At 41.6% G+C, this 11,130-nt stretch overlaps 1 protein-coding gene across 2 annotated transcripts in view; it reads right to left on the reverse strand.

Annotated features, from left to right (window-relative positions):
* Positions 1-6: 6 nt before the first annotated feature.
* Positions 7-11,130, reverse strand: part of phf1 (PHD finger protein 1) — a 17,028-nt gene continuing 5,904 nt past the window's right edge. For both annotated transcript variants that reach the window (XM_020609755.1, XM_020609754.1), the window contains exons 7-15: positions 9,759-9,854; positions 7,705-7,773; positions 7,258-7,381; positions 5,488-5,555; positions 4,840-4,971; positions 3,174-3,252; positions 1,664-1,779; positions 994-1,080; positions 7-439 (exon numbers count right to left, since the gene is read on the reverse strand). In XM_020609755.1, the coding sequence (XP_020465411.1) occupies positions 82-439; positions 994-1,080; positions 1,664-1,779; positions 3,174-3,252; positions 4,840-4,971; positions 5,488-5,555; positions 7,258-7,381; positions 7,705-7,773; positions 9,759-9,854 (1,129 nt within the window). In that variant the 3' untranslated portion in view covers positions 7-81. The remainder of the gene's footprint in view (positions 440-993; positions 1,081-1,663; positions 1,780-3,173; positions 3,253-4,839; positions 4,972-5,487; positions 5,556-7,257; positions 7,382-7,704; positions 7,774-9,758; positions 9,855-11,130) is intronic.

The following is an 11,130-nucleotide window of genomic DNA, read 5'->3' on the forward strand; positions in this document are numbered from 1 at the left end:
AACACTGCCACATATCACATACACAGTATTCCTGTGGCAACTGTGAAACAGTCATTGTGTCTTGTGTTTACTTTCTCTGCCTCAGTACAAACTCACATTCTCCCACTCCACGAGGTACTGCACCTTTCCATCGGGTGTGACACGTCTCGCCAAGATCCTCACTGCTTCCCCTCCTCCCCAGCTCCTGGCCACTGTCCCATCCCCCCCTCCGACTCCCATCGCCCCTCCACCACCTCCAACCATGCCACCCCCTCCGCCCATCCCAGGCTGGTAAGGGGGCAGGTCACGTAGGACAAGGGGCTCCAGCGGCTTCTGCCCCGGCTGGTGCTGGTGTTGGTGGTTGTGATGGTGCTGGTGGAGGTGGTGGTGGTGATGGCTGCCGCTGGAGTCGAGGGGGTAGGGGAAGCACGGTGGCGGTAACCTGCAGGGGTCCTCCATGCTGGGAGAAGAGGAGAGACAAGCATAGGAGACAGGAAGAAGGACTGATGCATTTGGACGTCGTTCACCTTTAAAACAGTTTTTATAAAGAAACAAAGTTTTTAAAGTTTTTCTAGTTGTAAATTTTAAAAACTATAACGGACATATACATTGCCTTAACTAGCTGTCACCACTACGAGTATAAAGTGCTGTTGTTTTCGTACTGATAAGTCTGGGTGTGGTGTCACACCTGACATCAATTTGAAGGAGTCTATACTATATGTCCCGTCAGAGTACAGGCTGGGAATACCTGAAGACTTAATGTCAAAACGTTGTTGAGTGGTAGCTTGGCCTCAATAAATATGATTTCTGAAGCATCAAATCAGTTTGCGGAGTATAATCTTTTTACTTTACTAATACTTGCATCGTGGCCTATACACCTGATGCAAAAAGTTTTGGGGGAGGTGCATGTACTTTACTCAACATATTTATTGAATAATATTTGACTTAATGTTATTACTATATATGTATGAATAGAAAGAGTTGTAGGAAATGTTGATGCCAGATGATTAAAACCTGTTGTAGTGATGAAGACTCCTGGAGAGTGCAGTATTTCCATTGTAGGTGGTGTGGTACAGGGCATACATCCTCTTGGGAGGAGAGCTGTGGATGGGACACACAAAGACTGAAGACAACATTTGATTTACAGATTTAATCAAAACTAGAATTACTGCCTTTTGGTTGAATGCCTCTGTTGTCAACTTGCAGGTTACATGCAAGTTGTTCATGAGATATCACATTTATGAGAATAGGATGGACGGACGTGAAGACATAATGCCTCCAGCCTCAGCTGTCGTTGATGCAAAGGCATGAAACATATTTCGTTGTATCTACTGTGGTCGTGCACATGAGCTTATTTAGTTAATGTTTTGTGCTTCTGGCCTCCAGGTGGCCGAAACAAACCAGATTAGTGTTGTTTTCTGACACACTGCACATTAAATATCATTATCACAAGCAGCACAAGCTCTGGAATCATATAATATATTGCACAGGGTCCCATAGTATTTTGGAGAAAATTTAGGCAGCCAAAATACTTCAAAGACAAATTTCAACCAGAAGTCAATCTGCCAAGCATTCCCGACTCCAAATGTGTTACTTGTAATACAGATGGACTGACCCTTAAACTCTTCTCATGGCCACCAATAAGGTATCACCACAGAAACAAAAATGGCACCGGACCCCTTACCTCAAATTAAACTCCTCCTCTGACTTCCTGGAGTTGTAAAGGCTCACCCCCCCCATGTAACCATGGCAACATGGCAGTAGCTCAATAGGGTTGGCAGGACCTGGAGGTGGACAAGCCTGTGGACAGGAGACAGGCACAGATCAGCTTGTGTCTGGATGCCAACATCACCACAGGTCTCAATCAAGCTCTGTGCTCACTCACGCATAAAGTTAATTCTGCATAATGAACATTCAGGAGGTTTCCAATAAATCTATTTGGATACAGGTGCTTATACCGAAAATCACAGTGGCAACGTTTTTAAACTGAGCTGATATATTTTTGTTTTTTGCATCCTTAAAAAACACACACTAGCTTGAATGCCATGTTCATGCATCGCCTGAGGGTAGTTAGTCTATAAATCTGCACTTATAAAATGAATGGATGTGAGTCCCACAAGCTTAAGGCTCATCAGGCACAGCCACCGGACGTCCTGCCTAAAAGTATCAGCTCATAGCACACTTCATGGAGTTGACTGATTAGTGAGACAGTTCTCCTCACACACTGACTCGTGACCCGTGAAAAGTAAAAACAGAGCATCATCCGTCACTGGAAACATCTTCACCTAAAGGCTTTCACATTTCTCATCGCTGGACTGTGACATATGGCATCACACATATGGCCCATTATCTCCTCTAGCGTTACTATTAAGAAGGGAGATTATTATTCAGTGGCCTTAGTCGATGTTGGCGCCTTTAAATGGATGTGCTTTGTCAATGCTGCACTGACAAGGTGCCAGCGCCACCTGGCCAAGCTGTAATCAACTGCAAAGTGCACTTGGAAGTGATCCCAGGCTACGCATATCAGTATTTTTTCCCATCCCACGTTCCTTACTACAATAGACCTGCTCCTACACGATGGACTGAGATTAGCATCAATCAGAGAGGCACAACGGGGCCTGGATGTGCTCTATGGATACAGGATTACTGTATGTGCACAAACAGGGATCACAGTGATGTGTAGGAGGACACAGTACAATGAGCATTCTCCATGTAGAATACTGTGTAAAAATAGCAACAGCCACATGTGATGTTGCCTGTTTCAGTGTGACCCACTCGGAATTGGGTCTGATGATCATAATAAATGCGGAGCTGAACTGCAGATGCTGATGAAACACACAGGGGGGTTTGTGTGCATTCAGCATTGTATTTGAATTAAACATTTTAACTGAGCCAAGCACATGACAGCTCATCTCTCACGTGATACCTTTACCGTAACTGGAAAGGCATTGAAGACAGTGAAAAAGGAGAAGAAAAATACTGAGGCACTGAGCTGCGCTGGGTGTTAAAAGACACACAGACTGATCTAGACTGTGAAATGAACCTTCATCACAGTGTCTGACTGACAGGTTATTTGGCTCACAGAAAGCTGTTTACCTGATGGCATAAAAACAGAAAAAGGGGGGGTGGATGATCAGAAAGGTTTGGTGGCCCGGACCTCCCTCCTCCCCTGTGCTGGAGACAGAGGCACTGACCTGTGTCTCTATGATGCGACGCTTTGATTTACGTGACTCTGGCCCCCCCGGTCTCCTCTGGCAGGGTAGTGACAGCGGGCTGAAGTGAACAACAACACACAAATTAATATACCATAAAAAAATACTAAGATAAAAACACATATAGTCCCAAAGTGCAATGTTTAGTTTATAACAGTGTGTCTCTGTCAGTGTGTCTATTGTAAAATAGAGGAAGATGAGAGCAGTGAGATGATGTACTGAATGACTGTGATATATTAGTAACAAATTTGGCATACTATATATGCCATATATACCCACACATCATCAGGAAAGAGGTTGAAAATGTGAAACAAGAAATAAATAAAAATAAATATAAACAGTTCTCCCCAAACTGAACCTGAACTTGCCTTCTGCAGCTGGCTTGTTTATGAAAATAGGTCTTGAAGTCTAGAACCCCCAAAGTGGCCCTTAGAGACTGAAATGCCCATTACAACCCATAATTAGAAAACGCTGCATAAAATAGACGTGTTCTTCGTGCTATAACAAGAGATGTACAAGTAGTGGGAATGTAAATGTACATTTTGCTAAAGTAAAGACTTGGGAGTCATTGAGATCTACAGGATTTACTGGCATGAATGTGTTCAGTAACGTGCACTGCAATCTGACCAATTCTTTATGTGATATCTTGTGCACAGAGTTGACATTTTGGCCTGAGGGTGATATAGAAGGATGCTTATCGAGTAGCCAATATACAAAGGTCTTTTGGCTCTCTTTATGGGAGTGGTGAGGTTTATAACAAGAGAAATCCCATTGGGTTTAGATATTTCTTATACAATTCTGTGTGTTACTTTTGGCCTGATGGTGGCACAACAAGGTCACACTTGGATCCATAAAAACCCATAGCAATCTGAACAAAAACCCGGCATTAGTTTCATAATCAGAAGGGCATCCTATCACAGTGATGAATATCTGAACCAAACTTCATGGCATTTTTGAATGTAGTTGAAAAAATAGTAGGGCAGTGGTTAGCACTGTCGCCTCACAGCAAGAAGGTTCTGGGTTGGAGCCCTGGGTCGACCCAGGGCCTTTCTGTGTGGAGTTTGCATGTTCTCCCTGTGCCTGTGGGGGGTTCTCTCCAGGTACTCCGGCTTCCTCCCACAGTCTAAAGACATGCAGTTTAGGTTGAGTGGCGACTAAATTGCCCGCAGGAGTGAGTGTGAGTGGTTGTTTGTGTCTAAGTGTCAGCCGTGATAGACTGACGACCTGTCCAGGGTGGACTCCGCCTCTCACCCAACGTCAGTTGGGATTGGCTCTAGCCAATGGATGGAGGGATGGATGAAAAAACAACTTACTGTGGACACTAGTATCTCAGAAAAACTGAGTGTGCCACCTGCAACACAGAGTAAGCCAGGCTAATAAAGCTGAACAACACCTTTGTAAAATAACCTTGCTGCAGGACACGTGCATGCACATGTGAACTCATGCTTACAGATGCACACACATAAGCACACAGGGGGGTTTTATACTCTTTTAGAAGAATATTATGATGCTGATGCTTTTGCTAGCATGTAAAAATGGCAGTCCTTTGATTTCTGAGTTAATTGCTCTTGTGTAATGTACGCCCTGTGGGAACCCCAGAGGTCTTACTGAGATATGAGATGAAAAGAGAGATGCTGTCGTTACTGACCTTCTCCGGTGCGTGATGTTGATAGGTGGGTCAGTGATGAGGGGAGACGAATCAGAAGTCAGTGGAGGTGGGGCTCGGACCTGAAGCCCAAACAGACACTTCTTCTTCTTAATCTCCTTCCCAGAGACAAACCTACGTGACATCAAAGAAACACCTCATACAAGACAGCCTTACTGTAGCTCTTCAAATGTATCCTCACCTTGTGTTGTTTCTTTTCATTACTCCGCTTTGATGCCAGTAAAGAACAGTGAAAATAATGAAAATTGTCCTGATGAAAAAGTGGAGCAGACTTTGCCTGGAGGGATTTGCAGTTTTGTAACTGCAAGGCTGTTTTTTTGTTGTGTAAATTTCAATTAAAACCCACTAAAAGCAATTGGTTGGTTGGCGGTGACTTGTTACTCTAATTGAATACTAGCAACCTGTGCCCAACAAGGTAAAAAGTGTTAAATCTAATCGGGTCTAATTCGCAGCCACTTTTTGCTCATGTATTTTTCAAAGTCACACATTTCACCTTGGTCATTTCAGCCTGCGTGTCCGACGTTACGGACTATGACGCACTATGAAGACCCCTCTGTTCGTGGAGTGCTATTCATCAGTTCAGTTCTGTGTAGTCAGTGTTCACTCTTCTCATCATATGCAATGACTTACCTGTCCTTGTGGGAGTTCAGAGCGTTGAGGAGATTGTGACAGCGGTCTTGCCTTGGCGTGTCAGAGAGCTGGAGGACAGACAGGAATGAAAAATCAAAACTCTGTTTACAGAGTGTAGAGCTATCAGACAGAAAACCTTTAATGCATACAATCAGTTCCTTTTACACTGACAGCATCGATGTTGGTATAGATAACTACTTGTTGCAGCTATGTGGCTGAAAAACCTTGCTGTCATGTGATGACAGGACAAACAATGCACTTCAAAATATCTCTGAAAAGCAGCTTGAAGGAGAACCCACAACCTCAGATGCATGTGCAGGAGACACTCAGAAATTCTTCCTGGAGTGTTTCACAGTCACCTCTACTTTTATTTTCCTGTTTATTCTCCGTGGAGCAACTTCAGACTTTAAAGCACACGGTTTCACAACTTTGTGTCTTAGCAGTCTAGTCTGAAGATTTGTCAGAACCCAGTCATGTTGTGACTGTGTCCTAGATCTGCGATTCCCAACCAGGAGTTCCTGAAGATGCATGTGGAAAGACCATGTTTAATGGGCAATAAACAGCCAAACAGGATAAAATGGTGTGACTGATTTTTAGTAGATCTATTGTCACAATATCCAGCAGCTATGAATAGTTCCCAGCAAGTGAAGCACACCTCCAACTACCCTTAGTCGGCTGTAGCACCAGGTGTGGGCACGTGTTTGGCTCAGAAAGCAACAGTAGTTAGCAAGAAAGCAGAGAAGCTGAAATAGTTTGTTTAAACTATCAGATAAACATGTCAAACTGTTAGCTAAAAGCAATGGAAAAAAAGGTTGAAATAGTGAGTTGACAGTGTTGGATAAAGAGTTAACATATCTATCGAAAAGCACTGGATAAATGCATGAAAAAGCTAAAAAGCTAAAAGCACCCTCGAAATAACAAAAACGAGTTGGAAAAACAGTTGAAATTAGTAACATTGGCTAAAATGAAATGAAATACTACAGTAATGAAATATGAGAGTTAGCTAAAGGCAATGGATAAATGCTGACATATTTAAACAGAGGTACTGTATTAGATAAATAGATGAATTATTTATCTCAAAGTCATAATCATTAAAATGAGCTAAAAGTAAGCTAATGGACAAACACTTGAAATATCTAATGGACAAGTAAAATAACTGGTTGAATTGTTCTCTGCACTGTAAGTGGTTATAGTACAAATGCAGACCAAACTGATCTAACCAACTATTTGAAAAAGTACACTAAATAGTAGTGGTAAATAATATGCATTTTAAAGTCATCTGAAATGAACCGTGGCTCTGGGGGTTTGTCAAAATCACTATTTACTATAAAGCCTACTGTAATGCACTAGTTATCTGAGTATCTGAATTCTGAGTATGTAAATCCAGTTATTGTATGTATAGTGACCTCAGAATTTCCACAATGGAAGCAATGTAAGTAGCTTGAACACTACGTTCTACTAACAATCCCAAAATGCAATGCTCCAGCTCAAAAGGTGATGAAAAATGTGTGAAATCTCACTTTACTGCTCACTGCTACCGAGAGTCCACTACACAGGGAGTAGCGAATGAGTGAATAAGGGAGTGATTTTTGCCAAAGCCACCCATTTCTATAGCTCGGTGTTCCCCTTTAAGCTTAAATAGAGGTCATACTTCTTTAAATGTAATTTTTACCTTAATAGCTGTTAATAAGCTTTAAGTCTAATATGCAAAAAGGCTGGCAGCATTTCACATCATTTCATCATGGTGCTTAAAGGGGGAAATATCAATACCGCTCCTAGGAGCAATGAGTCCCAATTCTCATTGGTGAAGGACAGGATTTCATGGTCAAAATCAAAGTATTTCCTCTTGCAGCACAGCGAGAGATGGTAGAGCACTAAATGAGCCAAATCCACCCTGCATTTCAAATAAGAAACAGTAAGAGTTAGATACTGAGAAACAAAAAAGAAAATACTACTAAATATTACACAAAACATGTAAGCCTACACATACCATGTATTACAAAGAGCAGTACTGGTTCTGTGAAGCAGTAGTAACACAATTCTCAAGTTCATAAGAAGAAATAAAAATGTACTGAAAGGCAACTTTGATTTTAAAATTAGCTTGAAGAAGAACAGCTAGAAATTTATTCTAACTACTGTTTTTTTAAAGTACTGCCTAAATAATTGTGTGAAAAACTGCAGTGATCTTTCACTGTAAAGGTGTTACTGTAGCATCACCAGGTCATGGGTAGTCTTTGGATGGTCTCTGGTCCCTTTGCACACACCGAGCACTGGAACTGATAAAACCTAGAAGCACATGGACATAAGAAAACGATCAGACAGGTGCACAGTTTCCGAAAAAACTGTCGCCTATCTTTTTGTGTGAAATATAGCATGTACAATCTGTACACTGCTATTTTCTTCCAAAACAAGTATATTTTTTTTACTTCATATTGTGTCATCCAAGTCATTCATACATGCTGATTTTTTTATTATTGTGTTAAGAAGCTTTACAGTTCTTCTTTCCCTTTACTTTATTTACAGTTTATATGTCACTCTCTGGTTGGCATGGTGGTGCAGTGATTAGTGCTGTCGCTTCACAGCAAGAAGTTTCCCGGTTCGGGCCTCCGCTGAATCCAAAGGCCTTTTTGTGCCGAGTTTGCACATTCTCCCTGTGCCTGTGTGGATTTTCTCCAGGTCCACAGTCCAAAGACATGCAGCTTAGTTTGATTGGTGACTCTAAATTGCCCGTAGGAATGAGTGTGGGGGTGTGGTTGTTTGTCTCTAAGTGTCAGCCCTGTGATAGACTGGTGACCTGTCCAGGGTGGACCCTCGCCCAGTGACAGCTGGGATTGGCTCCACCCCCCACCCCCTTGCGACCCTGTTCAGCATAAGCAGTATAGATAATGGATGGATGGACGTAATGCTCTTCTCTAGATATTTCCTCCTGTAATCAGCATGACCTGAGAATAAATGGATCTGTCCCACACTATCCTGTTCTAGATGACCCCTGACACTTACCTTTGACAAACCAACACAACACTGTGTGCATCTGTCCTTCTACAAGCATGTGTTCGCTGAAGGTCACAGGAAAAAATGAAGCACAGTCACAGCACAAAGGCAGCACATGCTTACTATTCCAACTGTGAACTCAGTCTTCACTATCCCTCTACCACCTGCTTGGCAGATGTTGTACACATCCAGCCTGACGCTCCCCATCTGTCAATCTAAGTCTAATCCCTCCTTTTTTTTCGCACTCCTGTCGGACAGGCTCAGCAATAACAATGTGTCAGCGTGGGTCCAAAACCCAGTCGGCTAATACAGGCAGTTAATGGCAATAATAACTTAATGGATGGACACATTTTATTACACGCATGAGGTGCGGCCTATCAAAGTGCACTGCGATCAGCACCTTGCATATCCACCCAGTAGCAGAGAGGTGACATGTCTGCTCTGCTGTCTGTCACTGTCCACTGAGTTATTAATATGATTAACATGCACACTGGTAATTTAGTCTTAAGCTAACTAGGGCAGTTTTCTAACAAGTCATACAGACATCTTCATGAGTGGGGCCTGCTCCTAAGACACTCAATCTATTAGTGGATAGAAATGTATTAGCAATTTTGATAATAAATTAGAAAGTCACTTTCGGCTTTTCCTGTTCAAGGGTCCTCACTGACAACTTCCATGTTGACATTTGGCACATGTTTTACGCCAGATGCCCTTCCTGACACAACGTGGATTCAAACCTGGGGCGCAGCGGTGAGAGGACTGCGTCTTAACCACTAGCCTACCAGGGAGGCCACAAATTTTGATAATAGTTTATTTTTTATAGATTGGCTTGAAATCTGACTATACATAACCCAGTCAGCACAAGTAGGTGTAGTAGGCTCGGTCCATCCCAGATATCGTACCCATTAAAGAAATACACAACCTGTGGTGAGTGGTAAATATAAAAAACACCGATCAATGTAAACCAGGTCAACAGAAAAGTCACATCTCACATCAAAACACAATTGAAATATCTGATCCTAGCTGATATATTATATCACTTTTTATGCTTTTTGTCATTTAGCCTAAATTTAATACATTTTCAAAAAAATGTAAAGCTATAATTTATAATGATGATGATGATGTTTTTAAATTGACTCATATTTATTTACTATTAATATCATCTTCGGTATTTTTCTGCATTCAGATTGTCCTCAAAAAGCAAGGGATCACTGACACAAAGAAATGTATTTGTGAGTATAAAGAAGCCACAGTTTCTACAGTAATGCTAAATAACACACCTGTCCCCATACAGTAATGGCTTGGCTAGACACTGTGTGCAGGCCTCGTGGAACCACTGACCACAGCTTCCACACTGTAACATCTTCAGGTTCCACCTGCAGGAAACAAGAAAACACCAAGACACCTTAAACATATGAATGACTTAATGTGTCTAACATTAGTCACCTGACAGGTTTTATGCATATGTGAGGAAGGATGAGGGCTGCTGGCTGCAGGTGCCTGGCAGGTCACATTTCCTATGGTCAAATGTGTCTTCAGGCAAAACTCTCACTTTGTCTTTCTAGCGATAAAGATACAGAAGTTGAGAGTAAATTACTTCCACGTTTATATAGCCGTTTCTTGGTTTGTTCACAGCATAACTCATGAAGTAATGAATAGATTTGGGTGAAATTCATTGGAGATGTAGGGTTTAGCCAAAAGAACAATCCATTAAGTTGTGGTGTTGGTCTTGATCATCACCCAAATACAGATTTCTTTTTTCTTTGCCATTGCAACATAGGGTCAATTTCAATATTTTTGCTTCAAACTCCATACATAATGTGTACAATGGCTGGACAAACACTGCACAATAACATCCACATAAGATTTACCACACACTAAAGTATGATCTGGATCCAAGTAATATTCCATAATGTTCAAATTTATAGGGATCATGAAAAACTCACTACTGTGAGGCAATAAATAATGCTACAGACTTGAACTAGGATTAAATTCTAGGTGAAACACTGTTGATTCAATAGGATGTCAATAGATTTGTTCAAACTATCATGGGACTATTGCTTTTAGGTGGAATGGTATTATGGGGACACTGATCTACCTTGGTGGAGGTTTGCCATCTCTGAGTCCTGCCTAGTTTTATTCTGCTTAAGATGTCAGGTGGGTGGAGTTTGCCACTGTTAGAAATTAATAAATTAGTCAGATAATTATTAGACTTTAATGTGTTATTAATTCAGTTTAGTAAGATTCAAAGTCTGCTCTTGTGTGCTTTGCTTCAAGGTTAGAAGATAATGTTGATTCTGAAAAGTGTACCTTGACACCAGTTGTTTTCTTGTATTAATCTTGTGTAAGAATTACTGTATGTCTGAATGTTTTAGTTACACGCCACGTAAACAACAACACACACACACATGGAATTCTTCACTTTGTTATGACTAGTGCTTGATGCATGCGGAGCATAAGATATGAGAAGGAGACGTCGAACTGTCTCCAACTCGTGATGTTTTTACATCTGTCTGTGTAAGGGGTTAGCCCAAAACCTTATAAATGTATTAGGTTCTGTGTTTCCGGGGTCTCTCTTCTCCAGCAGCTTGTCTGAGGGAGAGAGCCACCCGGGTTGTTTTTTCTGTAACTTTTATTTGTGGCTTTTTTAAA

The sequence above is a fragment of the Monopterus albus genome, unplaced genomic scaffold (assembly GCF_001952655.1).
Source record: "Monopterus albus unplaced genomic scaffold, M_albus_1.0 scaffold101.1, whole genome shotgun sequence".
In the NCBI taxonomy this organism is placed as follows: Eukaryota; Metazoa; Chordata; class Actinopteri; order Synbranchiformes; family Synbranchidae; genus Monopterus; species Monopterus albus.